A 22102-nucleotide genomic window follows, 5' to 3' on the forward strand; every position below is an offset into this window, starting at 1 on the left:
CTTACGCATGTCCAGAATGACTCCAGAGCTCTGGTGGCAAGGGAGAGAGGCGCGGGGTGGTCTTCTGGCTCCTGCTGGGGACAGCAGGCAAATGCTGCTGGTGTCGCGGCAGGCTTTGGGGTTTGTAGTCCTGGGAACCTTTGAAGGGAAAGGCCTGACAAGCAAGGGTAAGATCCACCTGACAAAGTGGTAAAAGGGCATCAGGGGGGAGGCTTACCAGGACTCGCAGGTCCTTTTTTGCCTTTTTCAGCTGCCCCTCAGCCTTTTATTGTTGCACAGGGTTGCTTTCCTCCAGGTGCAGGACTTTGCCCTCGCCTCCTCCTCTCACCCCGTTTCCCCAGCCCGCCCACGTCCCCCTGAAGAGCAGCCCCACCTTTCCACCCACCAATCCCCCCCCTCCTTCCAGTCACGTATCTCACGGCCGTGATGAGGGGGCGCTCCCCACGCACCACCGGGCACCGTCCACTCCGTTTCCCCCCACAAAAAGCCAGGGTGAAGCCCCAGCGCGGCCGCCGCCGGAGGGACCCGACCTCCGGGGCCCCTCCCGGGCCGAGGCCGCGGTGAAGCGCCGCGGTGAAGCGCGGCGGCTCCCCCTAGCGGGCGCCCCGCCGCACCGCACGGCGCCTCCCCCCACCCCAGCGGCGGGGGGGGGGGCCGGGGCGCGGCGAGAACGGGCCGGTTGGTGGTGGTGGTGGTGGTGGTGGAAGGAGGAGATGAAATTCCCGGGCTCCGTCCTCGTCTCCCTCGTCCTCTTCGTGGCCGAGACGGCGGCCGCGCTGTGCCTGAGCGGGGCGTACCGCTCGGCGGGGGACCGCATGTGGCAGTGGCTGACGCTGCTCTTCGCCCTCCTGCCCTGCGCGCTGGTGCAGCTCAGCCTGGTCTTCATCCACCGCGACGTCAGCCGCGACCGCCCGCTGGTGCTGCTGCTGCACCTCCTGCAGCTGGGGCCCCTCGTCAGGTCGGTGAGTCCCGCCTCGTCCCGCCTCGCCCCGCCGCCCTTTACCCACCTCAGCGGGCCGGGGAAGGGGTGGGGGGGGCGGATCGCCCCGGCCTTTGTGGCGGGCGGGCGGGCGCCTGCTGCTCTGCCCCGGTGCTAGCCGCCATCAGATCCTTCCCGCTCTTATTTCTGAAGCTGCGGGAGGAATAATTCCCTTTGCAGATGTCCTGAGGCAGAAAAGGCGGCGAGGGGCGGGGTGGTTTCTGCCCTTCAGTGAGCACCTGGCGGGGGGGGAACACACACGGGCTGAGCCCCTGCGGAGGGGCGGCCGGGGGCGGGCTGCGGCCCTGCCGAGGGCCGGGGAGAGCCCGCTCCCTCCTGCTGCCGGCGTTTTCTGCCCTTATTTTCCTTATTTTCTCCCCGGCGGCGGCTGTTGGCTGCTGGTTTGTCCCTACCGCTTTACCCTGAGGTTGCTTCCCAGGGAGAAAGGAAGACTTAACCCCGTTGCTGGCTTAAAACAGCGAGAGTACCCATCCCGTCTGTGCACCTTGGAAATACTAGTAATGCTGTAGTCTGTCTCTTCCTTCCGAAAGTGAGCTGCTTGCCTCAAATTGCTTTGGAGGTTTTTCAACTCCAGTTCGACTTCTGACTGAAAATGTCCTTGGGGGGGACACCCAAAACAACAGAGAGGTGAAAAGTTGCAGAGGTGGTGCAATCCCATGACAAAATGTTTGCTGGGGGCTTGCGTTTTAAATTCACGTTCAGATCCCTTCTTTAAAAAGAAAGGGAATTAAATACAGTATCTCTGTAGTACAGGCTAGAAGTACCCCCAACTTTTTGAAATTCTTGGACAGTGTGGGAGAGGAAGATTTGTTCACACTGATAAGGGTGAACAGTTTGGATGTTACAAAACATCTTACACGTCAAAAACATTGAATTCCTTTTAACCATTGCTTTTAACCGTTGGATTTTTTGTTTGTTTGTTTGTTTTCTTAATATTTCAAAGAGACTTAAGTTATGGCTTAACAGTTAAGTTCTTGAAGAGCTCTAATTTTCTACAAGCTAAGAACAAAATTCTTTGGAAAATAAGAGTGGAACCAAAGAGAAAGCACCTATCAAAAATGATGTTCATTACTTTTGTCATTCTAAATCAATTTCTTGAGGTCAGACAAGGAAAGAATGTCATGTCAAGCTGCAAGATGTAAAGAGGCAAACAAAGAATGAAAGCAACAACAACAAATTAGAGGATTTTCTTTCTAATTATCTGGAAGAGACATAGGCTTCTGCTTTGACCTTAACAACCAATCATGATTTCACTTTCTCTTTCTTTCTCAACATCAAGTTTATCTGTTTACAACATGAGTCTCATCTTGTGCAGAACACACTTTCTGCTTGTTGGTGAGCTCCCAGCTGCAGTCACAGCTGTAAAACTAGTGGGCATACGGAAGCCCTCTCCCTCCCCTCGATGCTGCAGTGTATGAGTGTGTCGCTAGCTCTGCACTTCTGCCTTTCTCAAAGATTGAAGAACTTGATGTTTCCAGGTTTGAAGATGTTCTGGAACCGTTGCAGCACGCCTGTGCCACAGTGCCCTTGGCATCATTTAGGCAGTAGTAAGTGATGCATGTTAACGTCTCTCTGGGCTCAGGATAACTGAAATTATAATTACTAATAAAAAGAGGGTAGTACACTCGTGCCACCTGAAAAAACTTATGTCCTGCTAAAGGCTGGAGGGACTCTACAAATTAAGAGGGAAAGCTTCATAGATGACAACCTCTTTTTAAATTTGGGGAAATGTGTCTATTTGTAGGATACAGTACAGAAGTGTGGGAAGGCAAAGTGATCAGTCTGAGACAGACATTAAAGGTCTTTTTTTTTTCTCTTCCTTGTGTTCCTATCCACTGCCACTAAACATTGTTGTATCTGTCAAGAGGAACCAGATTGCTTCCCATCAGGTGTAGATCTGCACTGTAAAAGTTGAACTGCTTTCAGCATGTGAAATACCTTACCTTTCCCTACTTTGCACAGGGGGCTTTCTACCCTGTGTGGACTGGAATACACACAAGTCGGAGGTGACAGCTCGAAGGCAAAATATTTTTTGACTGTATCGTCACTTCACTGTGGCTTTAACCATTGTCAGCTGATAAGGACCATTGTCCCTGGAGCCATTTTGTCCTATCCTTTTAGGCAAACCTCTGCTCCTTTGCACCGGAGAGTCCTGCTGCTGTTAGTCATCTGCTTCCCCAGTATGAAGCATCACTCCATCCCCTGTATTCGGTCTCTCTTAGGTCTCACTGGCATAGCCCAGGGCCTTTTAGGGTAAGCTGGGTCAAATTAGGTCAAATAGGACCTATAGACAGTAGAGCCGCCCCAGCTTTGTCCACTTGCTGCGTCCGAATGAAATGTTCAAGAGCCTTTAGGCTGTGTGAGATGGCATGCTTCAACAGAGGGCAGTCTGCTTTTTCTGGCTTTAAAAAAAGCTAACACTAACTTTTTAACCATCTCTACTGTGTTTGTGACATGATACAGGATAGTTAGTATTTCTCTGTTCAGACTCAAATACTCAAATATCAGTGCACTGCTTTACAGACAGCCCATGTATGTTGTGTGAGTCATCTTCATCATCTTAAAAGCTAGACATTTTTCTCCCCTTCTTTTTTCCCTTAAAAAGTTAAGTTTGAATCCTAGGGAATGGTATGGAAATATCTTGGCAGGGAAGGAGGGTATTTATCTTTGCAAGCCAAATGATCTAGCCTATTTTGAATCCTCTGTGCGACGGGGAAAATAGTACATTCTCTTATAAAACCTTCTTGCGTACCACCACCTTCCCCAAACACCCACGCTCCACCTGTTCAGGAGGCACTTGCTGTCCTGCTGCTGCCACTGGAAGCACTAAAATTAGGAAGCATCCCTCTTCCTGGAGAGGACTTTCGCTGTACTGGGAGAGTACTGTTAATGCACCCTTTTTTAATTCCTTCTGCCATTCCCTAAGAGTTTCTCCATAAATTTGGAGCGATTTGTAGGGTAAAATTCCTATACCCCTTGGTGGCCTGGCTCTGATCCCTACGATGTAGGCATGCCGGAGACTATGCAGAGAGTTGGCTGGAACAAAGTAACTGCAGGTTTCTGAGCACTGTGGGGGATTCCTGCAGCATTTCAGGTCAGTGCCACTCCTTGTGAGCACATAAATTTGTCTGGATAGTTAGAAAATATATTTTGGATACTTCCTCTTTTTTTTTTTTCTTTTGTAAAAGGAGACTCTTTTACCACATAAGTCAATTTTTGTGGAATAAATTACTTTAAAACGATAGCCAATGTCAATGAGAGATTTAATACATTTTTCTCTTCTTTAGAGAAGACTGTGATGAGCTTTTTGGCTTATTATTGACTGCTCCTGAGCCAAGAACTGTCTCTTTGTTCCCTGTTAATTTGGACAGCGCTCGTAGCACTGACAGTGTCTTGAGGTTTTAAGTGCTGCTATAATTCCAATAAATAATAATTGGATGTATTTTTGCTAGTATAATGCTCTGCACTTAGGGATTTGTTCAAAATGCAAATAGCTCTTCATAAAGAGTGCCAGAGAAACCCCTCTTAACTTGCTTGCCCCTTTTCTATTCTGCAAGCAATGAATAGGTCAGGAGCTGAAGTGAGGAGTGCAGATTTCCAACAAACCAACTTGAACAGTCGGAACTTAGTCACAAGCGGGGGGTGTTGGTGGTATTGTACTGTACGTCTGCTGGATGTGGTGGTTCCTTACTATCTGATTTACTGAAGACAGTACTGAAGTGGCATATCCAGAAGGGACTCATGTGAACATGGCAGTGGTTCCTTCTGATACCAACTTCATGGAGAGGAAAGCTAAGCACCTGCTGGTGTCTTTGAAACTACTGTCCCTAGTGCTCTGTTAGCTGAATGTGGGCCTACAGGTTCTTCCTAATGAGGAACATGCAATCAGGAGATGGCTCTGTCTGCAGGATGATGAACTTCTCTTATGAAAAAAATTGAAAGCCAATATAACAGGCACTGATATAGAACACTAATGAGTGTTTTCCTCAGATTTTAATGGGACAAGAATGTAAACAATAGACTTTTTCTTTTTTTTAATGGGATCAGGCTTTGTTTCTCAAGGCATAAGGAGAAACAATTACATGTGTCTATGTACTGTATAGACTGCAGCAAAACAAATGCAGTAGGAAGCTTGCATCAAACTGCCAGAGGATTTGCTGTTAGGGCCAAAGTTAGATTCTGTGAGCTGCAGGAAGTAAAAAAAAAACCAAAAAACAAACACCCCACCCACCCCCCCCAAAACCAAACCAACAACCAAAAAAAAAACCCAAGCCCAAAAAACTCTTGTAGGCTGAAATTATCGGAGTCATTAATGTTTTGGGCACCTAATCCTGCAGTTTGAAATCTAATAAGCTATAACGGTGCAGATAATGTTTCAGTCACGTTGTGCAGAAGCATTGTCTCTTGTGGATAGTCTCTTTTTCCTAGTGACCTGCTTCATAGTTCAGAATAGCACAGGTCTAAAAACCTCTCTTACTTGTAGGACTTCCATTGGCAGACCTTACTGTAGGAGATTCTGCGAGCTCTAAACTTTACAACTGTTGATGCATCTCCCTCTTTTCCAGATGGGAAGAATATGCCTAGACTCTCTTCAGGCTTTTCTTTTTTCTTTATTCTTGAGCAGATGTGTTAGGTGTCCAAGGTGCGATGAACAGAAAGTCAGTGCAGATGGAAGGTAGAACAATGAGTGAGGAACAAATCTTTGTCTGACACAGGTAAGTAAATCTGCAGGACTGATAAGTCTTTTGCACACTTCCCTAAAGAAAAGGAATTACTAAAAATTGAGTCATTAGAGAAATCTGCTTTTATGTTTGCACTGAGTGTGTGTGGATAGGTCTCTCATAGACGTTTGCTCTTGGAGCGCTTGTTGGCTGTGGGAAGGTCCCTGTTTTCATTGCCTGCTCCCTCTTCACACCACCATTATTTTGCCTGTATTTAAATCCCACACATCCATGATTAAAAGAGGGAATGAGGTGCTTGCTCTCAGCAGGCATAGAAGGATAGGATTATTCCTCCTACTGACTGTGTAGAAGACAAATGTGTTGCTGCTGAATCACTCTTTGTAGGCACCATCAGGATCCTTGAAAAAGTATAGCTCTTCTCTCTGCCAAGATTTGGCAGCAGAGGAGAATGCAGCACCATCTTTTTCTTACCTTTTAACTTTCACTATAGAGAGTAGATCTGACTTTTTTTTTTTTCTTCAAAGTAATTTTAGTTCCTTCAGAGCCTGTACTGCAACTGTCATTGCTTTACATGCAGCGAAACTGGCCAGCTGCATGCCTTCTGCTGTTGATACCATGTGTGGATCTGTTGAAAGGGCTCTAAACATCACTGCATTGCAGGAGATGGATTGTGCAGAAGTTGGGATCTCCCATTCCTGTTCCTCCAGAGCAGAGCAGCAATGAGCAGTGAGCAACTGGGCCTTCTGGGGAATTCCTTGTTGTGTAGCGGAGTTTGTAACTGTGGAAGAAAACTGGCTCAAAGCAATTGCCTTCTTGCATTGTCTTTTAGTTGTGTTTCATACTAAAAATGAACAAGCCAGTTCATTTAAAGACAACCTTTCTGAATGCACTTCATAGACAAAGTGGTAACATGGCACAGGTACGTGATCTGAATTGATTCTTCATCACTGTTCTGAACCCTTCTCACCCGGATGGTTCTTCAAGTGCTTTTGCCCCGCTCACACTTTATTACTTAAACATTTAGATTGGTGCTATTTCTTTCTAGTGTATCAGCTGCCAGTCTGCTCTTGTTTGAAGCAGTTTCTTGGGCAGTGGCACCAGCTAGAATCTTGAGTACATTTGTTATTGGCCCTAGAAGGCATGACCTCCAGAGACACTCTGGCATGGGATGAGCAGGGCTCGGAAGCAGATGGGCATCATTACTGATGTAATCTGAGTGCTTGCACATACCATTTTTATTACTCTGTTGTACTGGTAAAAGTCCCCTTTGGCCCTAAGGTTTGCTCATCAGACCATTCATTTCACGTTGTGTTTGCTTTTCTATACGGACATAAAATATCCCATCACAAACAATATACTGCTACTTAATACCTAGCTAATATATACAAATGAAATGTTTGCTCCCAACCCCAACATTTTGTTGATTATGATATTTTCTATAGTCAGTCATCTTATGAATTTTATCATCTCTTTTATGGGATTACTGTGTATTTGTTAGATGGGTCCCTAGACTATATCTGCTTCTGATCACACATAGCAAGAGTTCAGAGGCTGATGCTGGCTGAGATCTCATTTTTCATAATAACTTCAGACTTGCCCTCAGCTCAGGATGAGTAGATGGCTGTGAATACTATGCAAGACAAAAATGTTCTGGGATCTTTCTTTTGGAATAAAATCAATTTGTTGGCTTCATAAGCTGTTGTGCTTTATTAATTTTTCACACTTTATTTTTGGCTGTGTGGATTATTTCGCATGGAACAAGATTGGCCAGGACTGAAAAGATTAACAAGGGGAAAATAGGAAGTCACCACCATGAATGGAGCCTCCAGCGCACCAGGCGCTTCAAATAGCTTTAGTGATAATAGTAGCTGAAGCCTAGTGAATCAAGGATAGTACTACAGGATCCTAAAACTGCTCTCCATCTAGAGCAGGTGAAACTTGCTAGTGGTCCAGTTAGGGGGAAAAATGAAATCAAGTTTATTGAAACAAAAATTAGTATGCTTTTATTTGAATTTCTATCAGTGCTGCTTTAGAGTTCAGTCTGTGAGCTTTCCCCTAAAAGGCTGTGTTAGACTCTGACTTGGCAATTGTTGAAAAAAATCAAGCTGAGAAGGAAATGGGAATTCAAAGTCTCAGACAAGTATAGCTCCGTGTGCTTTGTGTTTGTGAGATACTTTTAAACAGAAGATAAGCCTTATTTGTACATTACAAAAACTCACTGGCCAAATCTGACCTGTCAGAGACTTGGAGATGCTGCATTCTAGCAAGTATTACCTACAGAGGCAACCAGGTGGAGGAGATGCCTTCCCAGCAGGCACTATGGAAGGAAAGAAGACAGCTCAGTCCTCATCAGGATGATGCCTACACAAGAAGATACCTTGCATGTTGGGCCATGGGAGGACACGCGACCAGAGCTGGTGCCACAAGTTGCCCTCGCAGTGGGGGTTTCTCTCCCCTGAGCTTCCCTCTGGGCTGGAAGCCAGCCCTCACCAGTGCTGTTGCTCACACTATGATTGTTTTTCTTCTTGAAGCCCATACCAGTATTAGGCGTAAAAGAGAAAACAGGTTGTGTCTGCACTGGGTTTGGGCTTTTGGGAGCTTTGTTTTTCAGTAGTCAATGCCATTTATCCTTTATGATCCTGCTGTACACGGACTCCTCCACAGAAGGCCCTGCATTTTTAGGACCCTATGCTATGTGACAGAAATAGTGTTTCTTTCTTCTCCCTTTCCCCTCAGCTTGTGACTTCATCTGTACCTCAGTAGATCCTTGCTTGTTATTACTTCCCAGACAAGGTTGACTGTTGCCCTTTGTGTTTTGGGTCCTGCTTGATCCCCAAGCCCACCTTTGACACCTTCATACCCAAGCAACTCTCTTAGAATAGTTTTTCTAAAGTTTTTGCCAAACTAAAAATAGGCACTGAAAGGAAGTTTCGGAAGCTTTCCTTTCATAAATGAGTGTGAGGATGTATTATCTTCTTTAATACTCAAGGAGCCAACTTGTCCTCGTTGCTACAGCATTTGCTGCTGCCAACCCCTTTAGCCCTTTTCCATTGCCTCCCAAATGTATGGATTATTCTCTGTGCATGGGTAGAGGCAGCATGTGTTACAACAATATGTAATTTATGAATAGGAGTGCATGTGCTGGCACCACTTTTTTCTTTGGAAGTTAGTCTGTGGTAAGTTAGATCTACATAAACAAGAGGGTTTGGTTCACCTGTGTTTACAGTACAAAGAGCTGTGGCAGCTGAAAACGCTGCATGTTCTTATTTAGAATATTTTTGCAAGATTGTGTTTAATATTCCTTAAACAGTGCAGTAAATGTAAGCAAATGTAAGGTGTAAAGCTCCTCTTTCTGTGTCTTTAAAAAAAAATGTTAATATCCAGAGTTGTGAGGCTCTAAACTGTCTGTTCTTGTTATTGCTGCCATGAATTGTTACTTATGTTTTGGAACCATTGCTTGGTAAAGCAAGGACTAGACTCCAACTGTTTGAGGTGTGTGCACCCACTCAAACCCTGAGCTTCTCTCCAATGTCTTGAAATTGTTTAAGGCAAAGGTATGAGAAGTGGGTTTGCTATTTCACGGGTGTATGGATAACACCAAGAGAAAGACATGAGAATCTGAAGAAACACTTCCAACTTGGGTCCTGGCTTGGGAGCCTATGAACATTGCAGTGGATCGGTAGTTTAAGGACTTTAATAGGACAGTAGAGAACAAGGGCAGCTTATAGGAAACAACTGCCTTCTGTGTCTCAGTGCTACAAGCAGCTCAAAGACCACTGCCAGATTCTTGCCCTCCAGCCGCATGTAGTTCATGTTTTAAAGGGTGAAATCTGTCCTATTCCAAATTTGCCAAGAAGAGAAAACGTACATGCTTTGCTCTGTGAACAAATTACTTGGTATCTGATGGCTTAAAATACTAAGGAGTGGGAAGACTTATGTTTTCTTTCATTTTTTCCTGTTACTCTATTTACTGATTTGCTTGTAGGTGTGTGGAAGTCTTTTACATTTACTTCCATGCTGGCAGAGTTGAAGAGCCCTATGTCAGTATCACGAAGAAGAGGCAGATGCCCAAGGATGGGTACTCGGAAGAAATTGAGAAGGAAGTGGGCCAGGCTGAAGGCAAGCTGTGTACACACAGATCCGCGTTCAGTAGGGCGTCTGTGATCCAGGCGTTCCTCGGCTCGGCACCCCAGCTCACGCTCCAGCTTTACATCTGTGTCCTGCAGCAGGAGATCACGGCTGCCAGAAGTAGGTAGAGCTGTTGTTATCACCTCCATATTTTGGTGGGAGGGAGAGGAGAAGGGTCAGCAGTCAGGTGTAGTTGCCCTGGGCAAGAACCACACATATTGCAATGGGTTTCATCTCCCTGACAGCTTTTGATGGTGATGTTGCTTTCAAGTTTATCTATACCATCATGTTTTAGACTAAATGAAGAATCTACTCCAGTTGGTCATAGGACAACCAGCTTTTTGGTGTAAGAAAGGGCTTTGGCACCTGTGTGAACTGGAGGTGTGTTTCCACCAAAACACAAAATAGCTCTTGTCATATCTCTGAGGCCCTGAGAGGCCAGGGATCTTTACCAGCTTCACAGCTAGGGAGTCTGAGGCTAGGGTGACACGTTGTGAATCTGATTGCTTTCTTCAGTTCCGGTACCTTGGTTGGCAGTATACCAAGGTAAGGAACTAAGATTTTTGGAGAAACCTTTATAATAACTTCAGGGTTCTCCCCTCAACTTGGGAAATGGAAAACTTTAGTATACCAAAGGCGAGGTCTTTATACAAAAGTACTTGTTTAAGGTCATAGCGGTAGTTACTTGAAAGACATTGCTCCTGATGGTTTCTGAGTACTTCACAGCTAAGGTGGGCTCTTCAAATAACCATGGCATCTGTGACATGGGATGAGAACAAAGCAGCTGAATCCTTTGCTGAGCAGTGCAATTAGCTAAATTTCCAATCACTTCACTGCAGATGGCATTTGCTTGAGAAAGGTCACCTTTTTATTGTACTTCTTCTGTTACTGGTGTTGACCTTACTGGTCATGACTGCCAAGGAGAAGTGCTGTTTTCCAGATGATTAGAAAATTGCATATTTAATAATAATTTGTAATGCCCTATTACTTCTGACTTTTATCAGTCAATGCTGAGATAAATTCTGAATGACAGACTGGTAAGTGACCCTCTGTGGGTGAAGTAAAGTTAAACAACCAGAGATAAGCTGGCTCTCCAGGGAGTTCAGCGAACACACCAGCAAATGCAGTAGTCATCTCATGTCTCCCAGAAACCATCTCCATAGCAGATGTAATTCTAAAATATAGAAATGAAAAGGAAAAAAAAAAAAAAGTGTTGTTTTTTCTTAATCAGTGATTTAGGAACAATGGCAATGTCTGTTAGAGCTCATTCATCAGAAAAACAAGAGTCCTAACCATATTCCTCTTGTGTGTATCTTACCTTCTGAAATATTGAAACTTTCTGCAATGTCTTTAGCCAGCTCATTTCTGCAGTAGTACCTTTTGTCCACCAGTATTATTCAGCCTCCAGAGCAAATGGGAATGATGCATAGCACAGTTTCAGCTTGTTGTTTGTTATGTGTATACAGGGATTCTCATGTATAGGGACATGACTTCAACCTTTTGATCTTGCAGCATCATCAAAGTAATCTAACAGCCAGTCCAGCTCTTCTTCCACACTTCAGATGTCTTCAACTTCCCTGTTCTTTGACACTGGTCCTCCAAAGTCCATGCTCTTTTCCATTTGTCTCTGTTATAATTATGACTCTCTTCTTGTTGCATTTTGATTTCCACATTTTTTTTGTCTTGTCTCCTCATCAGTCTCTTTATTTTTCTGGATTCCTACACTACCCTGACTGTCATTCTGTGTAAATTCTGCTTGGTCAGTGGTAATGAGGTCAGTATCACCTGTGAACCTAAAGCTGTTTACCATCATGCTACATAGCATGGTTTGTCCCTTTCAGATCTGTTTAAAACTCATTATTGCTTCCAGTATCAAATTGAACAGTTCTGAGAAGAGTGTGCATCCTTGCCTAGCCCTTTGTCAACCAGAGCCATGCTGCATCTTTCTTGTGTATTTCATGGCATTCATTAATTTCTCTGGATGTCTTCTTCTGGATGATCAGATTCTTGCCAGTGTCTGGCATGCTCCAAATTGTCATTTCACTGTCTGCCAAGAGTGTAACATCAAGAGAACTAAAGAGAGTTGCAAAAGCAGGACAAAGCCTCTAGGTTAGCGATGAAAGACATAACGCTTTGGTGACTGTTTAGCACGAAATGAATAGAAATGTTGTATGAAATGCAACATTGGAAACCCACATGTAATAGCCTAATCTGAGTCCTAGTTCTAGACATAAAGCTCTTTCTTTGATTACAGCATAACTGGGAAGAAGTTCCTAACTTGTTACTGTATGAAATGCCCAGTCTGACTTTGTAATTGCCACTCCCAGAACAGACGCCAAAGTCTCTCTTGTACATTTGGGCTTCACCCTGTACTAAATGCTTCAGCGTCTGTCAGTATCATGCATTGCCTGAGAGCCAGCTATAACCTTGCTTCGAAGAGGTGGCTGACATTAGGCTCAGGTCCACTTACACACTGTTGGGTAGCTATCCAGACCTCTTCACTTAGGTAGTACCACCTGGAGAACTGCAAGGCCAGGAGGTGCCAAAAAGACCTGAGTTAGCGTTAATTACAAAAACAGCTAGCTGGAGGTGGGGGATGTGTGGCTTGGCCTCTTATCCTTGAAAAAGGGCCAGTTCTCAGCCTGCAGTATTGAATGTGGACAATCTGCTTCCGTTAAGAGCAATCTTTTTGTAAGTGTAAAGGGTTTTTTTGCCATTAACACCAGTTATCTTTTTCAAGTGTTGCCTACAGTGATAAAATAATCTCAAAAGGCGGATTTCCTACCATTTAAAAATAAAATTATTCTGCTGAAAAAGGTAGGTTGGTTTGTTTGGGTTTTTTAATGAAAATTTGTAGCATTGAGTGCCATCTTCAAGAATAGAAGTTTTGGTTTTCTTTTTTTTTCAACTTACCAGTGTTTGCAGTGTCCCTTTCCTAATGTTCATGACTGGGCTTTGTAGGTGGTCTTACTAGATATCTTAAGATGCTTCTACAGTTGCTTCTTCTCAACTCATAAAGCTCTGACCTCAGAATACTTTTCTCATTGTTTGAACAACATACTTTGAGTATTAATAGTTGTTTCTAAGCATTGGAATTATATCTTAAGGCCAAAAAAAAAGTGCCCTTATTTTTCAAGGTTTCTGATTATCGGTTTAGAAAACTATAATATATATAATAGATAATTTATGATTCTTCATCTGAATGTAAGATTTTAGTAATAGGTATTTGTGATGCAGCTCATCTAGAGCAGAATTCACTCTCTTAGCAATTTCTGAAGTGGGAAGGACCAGGTCTTGAAAAGACTTAAGATATAATAAAAAAAAACCAACAAAGTAAAACTGTGTGAATCAATTTTACTGTGCTTAACTCATTTGCATTTGAAGTGTTCCTTGTGTGGACAAAATGCTAAGATTGCCTAAAATTAGTCCTGTAAATCAGCTGTTCAGCATGTGGGTAAAAATTGTGAAGAAATTATGCAAATGCTAACAAAACTGCGGGCAGTTAGCACTTCTGGACATCAAGGTACTTCTCGATGAATGTTCGTTCTATGCATCCAAGGTTCTTGTACATTTGTACCTACTTAATGTGGCAAGAGAAGACTCCCTCCTGCAGTGCCAGAAAGCTTTTCCCCTATTGCATCTGGAAGGGAAGCCAGGTAACAACTGGCCTCTGCCTTCACTTTCTGCAGAATTTAAATGCTGTGAAACCTTCACTTGAGGGATTCTGGGTAAATGGGAGATACTGAAAGTTGATCTAAATTTAAATACATTTTTTAAAGGAGTGTTGTCTTTAAATGCATGATACAGATAGGTGTATAAAGAAAACAGATATACAGGAAAACACAGTGTACACAGGTCAGCAAATCTCTGTCTACACAGGCAGAGAAAGTGCAGGTGGTTCTGCGTTTAAACTGCTTTGGCTTTCAATTTTGAGCTCCGTCACAGAGCTTTTCTGTGATCTTAGACAGTTTACTTCGACATAGAACTTCACAAGCACTGAGGTATCTGCATGCTCAAGTTAATCCAAAATTTTGGCTTCTGTTTTGCTGGTTTTCATCTGTACGGAGAGCGAGTAGCACTCCTGTGCCTTGTGGAGTACTATGAGACTTTGAGAGCAAGTTGGTTACTCTTACAGTTGTGACTGCTAAGTGCCTTTTTTTCTTTCTAGCTACTTGGAAAAGTAACAAATGGGGACCAAAATAGCAGGTAGGGTTAGAGTAAGAAGTGTATACAAGGAATGGCTGTTTTGGCGTTACACCCTGCTGGGAATCCCCGGGAGTGCTGCAAAGACAACTACATCTGCACTACTCTGATGCAATGTCTTTAACTTCTGCTAAGCTGAAGGTCCTGATCTGTCTTTTCTCTTTGTAGGTGTTTTTATGGTCCTTTCTCTCCTGTCAATTGTATATGGCGCCTTACGCTGTAATATCCTGGCTATTAAGATTAAGTATGATGATTATGATGTCAGCGTGAAACCAGCTGCCTACCTCTGCATTTTCATGTGGAGAAGCTTTGAGATTGCTACACGGGTTACAGTGTTGGTCCTTTTCAGTTCAGTCCTTCAAATCTGGACTCTCCCTGTTGTGCTAGTGAATTTCTTTGGTTTTTTCTTCTACCCATGGATTCTCTTCTGGCAAAGCAAGTCCCCATTTCCCGAGAACATAGAGAAGGCATTGAGCAGGGTCGGCACTACCATCGTCTTGTGCCTTCTCACCTTCCTGTATGCTGGCATTAACATGTTCTGCTGGTCGGCAGTGCAAGTGAAGCTCAATGATCCTGACTTAATTAACAAATCCCAAAATTGGTACCGACTGACTGTGTATTACATGCTGCGATTCATCGAGAATGCGTTCCTCCTGCTGATGTGGTACATCTATAAAACCGACATCTACCTGTATGTCTGCGCCCCATTGTTGGTCTTGCAGCTCCTGATAGGTTACTGCATGGCTGTCCTCTTCATGTTGGTGTTCTACCAGTTCTGCCACCCGTGCAAAAAGCTTTTCTCATCCAGCGTTTCCGAAGGTTTGCTGTCCTGTTTCAAGTTCCTCTGCTTTATTTGCAAGCCTCCCAAATCCACCATACTGACAGACAAGGCAGAGGTGAAATCTGAAAATACTGATGAAGCATGGAGCAGTAGCAAGACAATAGATTCTCAAAAGGGGAATCCTCATCAAAGTGTTTCTTCCAATGCCTAGTACAACTGGAAGCAAGTAGGTGCCTTTGGAAGGTGGCAGATCACCTGCTGGGAATGTTGTGTATCTTGAACATTGTGTCTTGTGAATGGGATTTCTTTCTTGCAGGCGTAGCACTGCATGATGACTGACAAGCCTACCTTTCTGGAAAACTTCGTGTATGAGTATGTGTATCTGTGTGTGTTTGTGTATGGAGAGCAATCATTGTTTATAGACTTCTATTTCAGAATTTTTTGCACATAGGTTTATTATCACATGCTTATTTTGAAATCATTATAGGAGACATCCTTCAAAAACTGGCCTGATGCCCACCTTACTCAGGAAATCTGAGGATGGAAGGAAATGCATTTTATTTCAGATAGGATGTCATTATGGCATGCCACCCTAGCATGGAAACAGAGCTTAGGCCTTTACTATATATGGACTGTAGCTGTGGTCTGCTTTGATCAAATTGCAGACTTTTTTACACTCTAATCAGTGTAATAAGATAATACTTCTCTCTGTGGTTTAAGAATTGGACTTCTACAATGCACTGTACTCTAAGTTGCCAAGAAACAGCCAATTAGCCAGCACTAATACTGAAATGTGACCGTTACTGAGAACGGACAGAGGGTTTATTGGCTTTGCGCTGTCTTACCCTTCATATTTGCTGCTTGTTAGTAAGGGAATTAAATTTAACACATTAATTGTGATGTTCTGGAATAGCTCATTTTTCTGACCTTATCATTTATCTAATACTTAGTTTGTGATGTTCTGGTATTAGGGTGGTGTTCACTTTATATAACTTTAAATATCTAGAAGTTGGGCAGATAGTGTGAACTGGTCATGTAGGTGCTCTCCAGAGCACATCTCCAGGGAGTAATACAACCCATCTTAAAATGTCCTTTAAGGCAGGTGGTATGGATCATTCTCTGGAGACCTGTTACTCAGTGTTAACCAGATGCCTTGACAATTAGTTTTGATTCTCCGTCTCCCTTTTAGATGGCTGAAGTTAAGAGATGAGCACTACCCTGATTGTCAGGGGGTTGGTAGTACAGCAAGCAGGCAACTCAGTGCCTTGTTATGTGGGGATGAAAGAAACTGAGTCCTTCTTTTTGAGGCTGTAATATGTTATGGTTAGCTAATATCAGTAGTTCAAAACCCTCTGACTTCTTTACCTCAGAAATATCACAGGCTTGAAATCTGAAAGAGGAAATGAAAGTCATCAACTTTTTCTTCTGTGCACTATATCACCACAAATAAAAGTGTTTCTGTATTTTGCAAGTTGCTGAGAAAGCTTTAGCAGATGAATGCCCAAGAATTTGGTGGGAATACACAAACACAACTGTATGTTCAAAAATTAAGTGAAAGCTTTTTGCACTTTGTTTATTTAGTACCTTGCATTTCTTCTGAGTATTACACATTATGGCTGCTAGTGGAAACAAATAATTCATGACCCAAAGCATCTCCTAGTGTCCTAAGCTTAGCCTCTATCCTATAGTTGTGGAGGATGTGAAGTTCTTCAGTAAGGATGAAATCAGCATCATTGTATTAGAAGTGTCTCAAGTTTGGTGTCTGAGGTCATTTATAATGAAATATGTCACATGCAATGCTGCAAAGAGTTAAGCTGATTTTATTTTTTTTCTTTACTGCACTGTAAATGAATGTCTGCATACTTCAGTTTTATAATGGAGTTATGTTTTTTATTTTGCTTCATATGTGTCTGTGTGTGGTATGTGTATGTAGATCTCATTAAATTATTGGTGGGTGGTAGTGGGAATTTTTGGCCTGAGTTTGCCATGGGAATGTACCTCACATATCTGGGGAAGACACCAAACATCTCAGCTCTAATTTCTCTCTCTGAGGAGCATAGAATAGTGAAGTGACTCCTTGAAGACACTACAGCATTCCTCTGTACTTCTGTATGTCAAAGTACAGTATAGTATTTCTCTGTACTTTTCTAGATGTAGAAGAGTATTTCAGATTTCTTTTTGTTCAGTAGCTCGTTAAGGGAGCAAGTGAAAATGTAACCCTTGCTTCCAAACCTGCAGAGTTCAGCACACAGAGCCAAATTTTCGGGTGTTCTTAACTAAAACTGAGTATCTGACTTTATCGGTGGATATCCATCAATAATCAGGGAGTTATGGTTGTTGCCTATCTACAGATGTACCTAGGTCTGAAATGTTAGGCTTTGAAAAAAAAAAAAGTGGCTTCATATGTAGAAGTACTTCATCTCTAAAGAGAGAGGTCTCAAACTCTTAAAGCAGACTTTTGACACGGTAAGTGATGGTGCTGTTGTGATTTTGCCGTTTGAAAACAGTGGAAGCTCACAAACCTCAGCCAGTGAAATGCTTGTGCTACAATGAAGTCAACAGTAGGAGAGTTACACAGCCAGGAGTCCAGGATGTTACATAGTGAGTACAATTTAACTTCACATACCAATGATGAAGACTACTGTATATGGATATTTTTAGAATGTGCCATATTACTTCCTATTTTTGTACCAAGTTCCTGAAGTGCATGCATAGGGAGCGGAATATTTAAATCACTGTTACGAGTGGGAAAAAAAAAAAATTGTATGGGTTATATTACTGTCATGTGATTTTGCCTTAGTTGTGCAGACTAACCAAATACAGTTCAAACACTCCATGAACGTGAGGGCCGTTGCTTTTGCCATGCCCCTTATCACCACAGCATGGAGTACAGATTAACTAACAGTATTGCTGCTCTTTTTATGTTTGGATCTAGCTGTGCTGCCATTGCTGGTAGAAAGAGGGTATGGGAGGGAGTCACAGAGACAAAGATACTTTGCTAAGACCAGTGTTTTGAAGGACAAGCTTATTTTTCTAAGGTATGCTATAATGCTAGGAGAGGCAATCTTTCTCAGGCTAATGACAGTCCTAGACAGTGTTGTTATCAGTACACCCCCTGGCTGCGCTGAGAGGATAGTATTAGCTACGAAGGATGTATGTGTATGAATGAGTGATCTCTTGCTGCAAGTTTACTGTAGTTTTACTCTCCTCTATGAATGTTAGAGGCGTATGTGTTCAGTGGAAGGGTATAGGGCTACTGTTAAAAAATGTACTCACTTGAGTACTCCTGAGTCGCACAACAGATTGCTCAGTAAGGATTATTCACGTGTATAAGAGTATGCAAGATCTGATAAATAGGTTTTCTTTTATACTTGTAAAACAACACAAATTAAAATGTTGAAACACTCCCTTAAGTTGTGTTGGTATCAGTTCTTAGTCCGCTGCTTTCAGAAATCCAAGGTAAAGGTTATATAGCACACTGTCATTTGTTACCATGCAGTACAAGAAATGTTTTCAAGCAGACCTGACTGAAGAATAATCTGTGATTGATCTGGGAGTTCCTTACCTTCAACCAGTCGTGCTTCCAGTGCTGTTTAGCTGGTTGGGATCTCAGCAGAAAATTTTGTAGGAGGCAGGCAGTTTAAGAGACCACTGTTACACAAAACAAGATCAGTATAGGTTATTTATTGTTGGGATGAGAATATTTAGTTGGCTTACATTGGGAATCAGAAAGATAATCGTTACCTTATAAAGGATCTTGTAACTTTTTCCTGCACGCTTGTTTCATGCTCATCTGGATTTACTATGTGCTTGTCTGTGACCTCGGGAATAGCCAGCAAATTCCACGCTGAGGAAGGACTGCTGTGGAGGCACACCAATGCATAAAAAACTTTGTAACATGTTTAAATGTTTGTAAATTTATATATATAATACGTATATATTTAAAAATACAGGTGTAAATAGCTACATTGTAACAAGTTATAATGCATGCACTTCACTTAAATGAGGAACAGCAAGAAAGGATTTTAGAAGTCCTGGTGGCGATGGACACAGCTATCAGCTAGTGAGAGCTGTGCTCCCTGAAACATAGAAAGTAATTAATCCTTTCTTACAGACATTATTTTTAGTCTCAAGGGATGATTTTTAAATTAGTATCCAGCATATATTTTTTAATCAAATGTAGATTAAAACTTCAATGAAAAATTTCAGATTTAGGCACAATGTTGATAACTTCTGTTTTCAACATGGTTTCTTAAAGAAAAGCTTGTGTGACCACACTCTTTCTCTGTCAGCCCTGTTCTCCCCAGTACATATCAAGCTTATTGGACACACTAAAACTAAATTTTTCTGAGGGCAGATATCTGAGGAAATAAACCAGGTTTATACAAGTTTTGTGAAGACTATCATCTTCCAGGAGGAAAAGATGGGAACTGATAAAATGATCCTACTGGTAAGAAAGGTTTCAGCATGACCTTCTTGCTTAGCAAGCCAGGCAAACGGCATGCTTTAGGTGTTATAAACCTGTGTATCACTCAGCAATCCACGTACCTGCTACTTCTTGTCCTGAGCATGACAGGGAACTAGAAGTTGTGGGGATGAAGAGATACAGAGGGAAAGACGAGGACATCATAAAGTCATGGGAGGTAGTAGGAGTCACTTCAGTTTAAATGTTGCAGTACAGTCTCTACAGGACACTATACTTTCTGTACTGTTGCATTGATTGCAGGACAACTTATTTCAAGTAAGTTCCTAACTATTTCACCAAAAACAGGGGTTTGTTAGACTTGAAAAATGCATGACAACTAAAATGAACCCCTTTTTTAAAATGATTGATTATTTGCAAGCCAATCTGGTGACATTTGCAGGCTGGCTCAGACGTGGTGAATACTTGGGGTTGGTAAACTGTAATCTAATTAAAAAAAATAAAATAAAGATCAGGCGATTTATTTTTTTAATTCCCCAGTACTTCTGTATGTTTTCCCACAGCAGCTGATAATATCTAGTCTAAAACAATAAACCATTTTCTGTTACTTCCTGCCTATTTGAAGGGCTTATGTACCAAAGAAAATGTGATTTTTGAACTGAGATATTTGCAAGCCAAACATCATAGTGAGTATCTTTAATCCTGTATTTTAAAATGCAATTGAGGTGACAGCCTCTAGTCACTCAGGAATCATGACAGAAGCATGAACATATATAATTTGGCAGAGGTGGTGAGTTTGATTCACCAGAGACAGAAGAATTGAAAAGTAAGAGGTGTTAAGGCTTATGTAATTTCTTACTGACCAAAAAAAATAAGTATAATAAAACTGTTAGGTCTCGGGTTCACCCCAAAACTAAAGTCAAAATGAAAGGTAAGTGCTTCAAAATGACAATGTGAAAGTTTACTGAATCTCTCCCTTGAATGAACAACAACTTCGTATCCTGGAAAAAGGAACAGTTTTATCCTTTTTTTGCATTTCTCACAGTCATAAGGAAAATCTCTTCCTACTGAAATTAAGTTTTACAGAGATGATGAGTGTCTGTATTCAGGTATGAAAATTTCACCTTTCAGGTGTGAAATTTAGCTGTGAATGCTTGTGTGTAAAGGCTTCTAATCACAGACTGGCATTAATGGTTAAATGCATCTGAGCAGGGGATGGATGCTAATTAGTTGGAAGGTGCTTACTGAGACCCTTCTGGAACAACATCACAGCTGTAACTTTTTGGCCCTGAAGGTGAGACCTGATTTAATGGAATAGAAACAGCCCGTCTTAAACACATGTTCTCTACCTTCACATTCATAACTGCTTAAGTTTGACAGAGCAAACAAAGTGGCAGGGAATAAATGTTACATATTTTAACTTCTGAAATTTCTTTCATCAGTTAGTCTTTTAATCTGATTAATGTGCCCTGTCAGTACAGAGCTTTAATCAGCCACAGATACTTTCAGGAAAATGATCCAGGGTGGATTCAGATGGAGAGCGATGTCAGAAGTAGTCAAGGTGAAGATTGATTCATATCTAGCTTCTAGAGTGGGAACTAAATATCAAAATAGTAGCACAGCACCTTACAGATGAGGCACCAGTGTTGCATTTGTTGTCTTTATGCATGGATTTGCAGTCTTGTAAGTCTGTGTTGCAGTAAGATGTGTGCTAAACTCAGCAGCTAACAGAAAAGTGGTTGCCATTGCTTTAGTTTTGCAGCTGATGGCCCTCATAACACTAGTTATGTTCTCTAGAATATATGTGCTATGTATTCTTCCTTCCTCTCTGCTGCTTCATGGTGGTCATTTTAAATAGAAATGGAGAAACAAGGCACAGTGAAACACTCAGCTGCATTTTTCAGTAAGGCTACTCTTCAGAGCCAAAGTTGCACGGCTGTGAAAAGGGCTGAACTCATGGAGTGCGTCAATTCTTTATTGCCACATTGAGAATTTTAATAGTAGTGGGCAGTACAGTAACTCAAGAGCATGCAGGTGTCATTTCAAAAAAAATTAGAATGGAAAGGAAATTTTCAAAAAGGAGTAGCATCAACTTTGGAACTACAAGGAAAGCAAGGGAGCCTTACAACTGCAGCGTAATTAGGTGTTCCTTAAATATTTTTCTTCATTGTGTTTGTGGATTCCTCCCCCCAACCCCGCCTTTCATATTCTTTAAGCAACAAGGAAGAAAAAAGACCAAACATGAGAAAAAGGAGTACTTTATGAAAAAAATAAAATGTTACTGCAAACCTACAGAAACGTGTGAGGCTGTGAGAGACTGAAAGAGTGAATGTCTCAAACATTGTGGAGGGGTAAGTTCTGCTTAAGGATGAACTCTGCATAACGAGGAATGCCGCAGAGCAAGGAACGCCAGGAGAGAAGCAGCCGATGAGCAGGCGAGGGGGCCGTGCGGGACACGGCACATCTCCTCACTCTGATAACGCTGCCCTGATGCGCTGAGCAGGGCAGCTCACCCTGCGCGGCCAAAGATCACATCTGCTGGGAAGGGGAAGTTACTCCCCAAACGACCCCCAAGCCCACCGACCCATTTCCCAAAGGCTCACAAACCTCTCAGGACACCTAATTAGCCTCATGGGCTCGAGTGCTCGCCCGAAGGAGGGGCACGGATGATAAAAGGGCGTGAACTGAAGCCCTACATGTGCACACCCACTGGAACGGGACCCCCCGGCTGACTGGAGCAACGCTGGACCCAGGACTGGTGACATCTTTCTCTTTTCCTTTCTCTCTGTCTTGTTCTCTCTTTTTCCCTTTTCCGTCATCCCCACACCTCATCCCTTTAGACACAAACCGCTGACTAAGTCTGGGACTCGGAGCGGATCCAGCCG

General features: G+C 42.6%; 1 protein-coding gene across 1 annotated transcript; it reads left to right on the forward strand.

Annotated features, from left to right (window-relative positions):
• Nucleotides 1–697: 697 nt before the first annotated feature.
• Nucleotides 698–15684, forward strand: XK (X-linked Kx blood group). The gene is made up of 3 exons (XM_010571337.1): nucleotides 698–958; nucleotides 9668–9930; nucleotides 14182–15684. Exons 1-3 carry the CDS (start codon nucleotides 714–716, stop codon nucleotides 15003–15005), a joined length of 1332 nt encoding a protein of 443 aa, XP_010569639.1. The 5' UTR covers nucleotides 698–713; the 3' UTR covers nucleotides 15006–15684.
• The last annotated feature ends 6418 nt before the right edge of the window (nucleotides 15685–22102 follow it).

The sequence above is a fragment of the Haliaeetus leucocephalus genome, unplaced genomic scaffold (assembly GCF_000737465.1).
Source record: "Haliaeetus leucocephalus isolate CR32 unplaced genomic scaffold, Haliaeetus_leucocephalus-4.0 Scaffold317, whole genome shotgun sequence".
NCBI classification, from domain to species: domain Eukaryota; kingdom Metazoa; phylum Chordata; class Aves; order Accipitriformes; family Accipitridae; genus Haliaeetus; species Haliaeetus leucocephalus.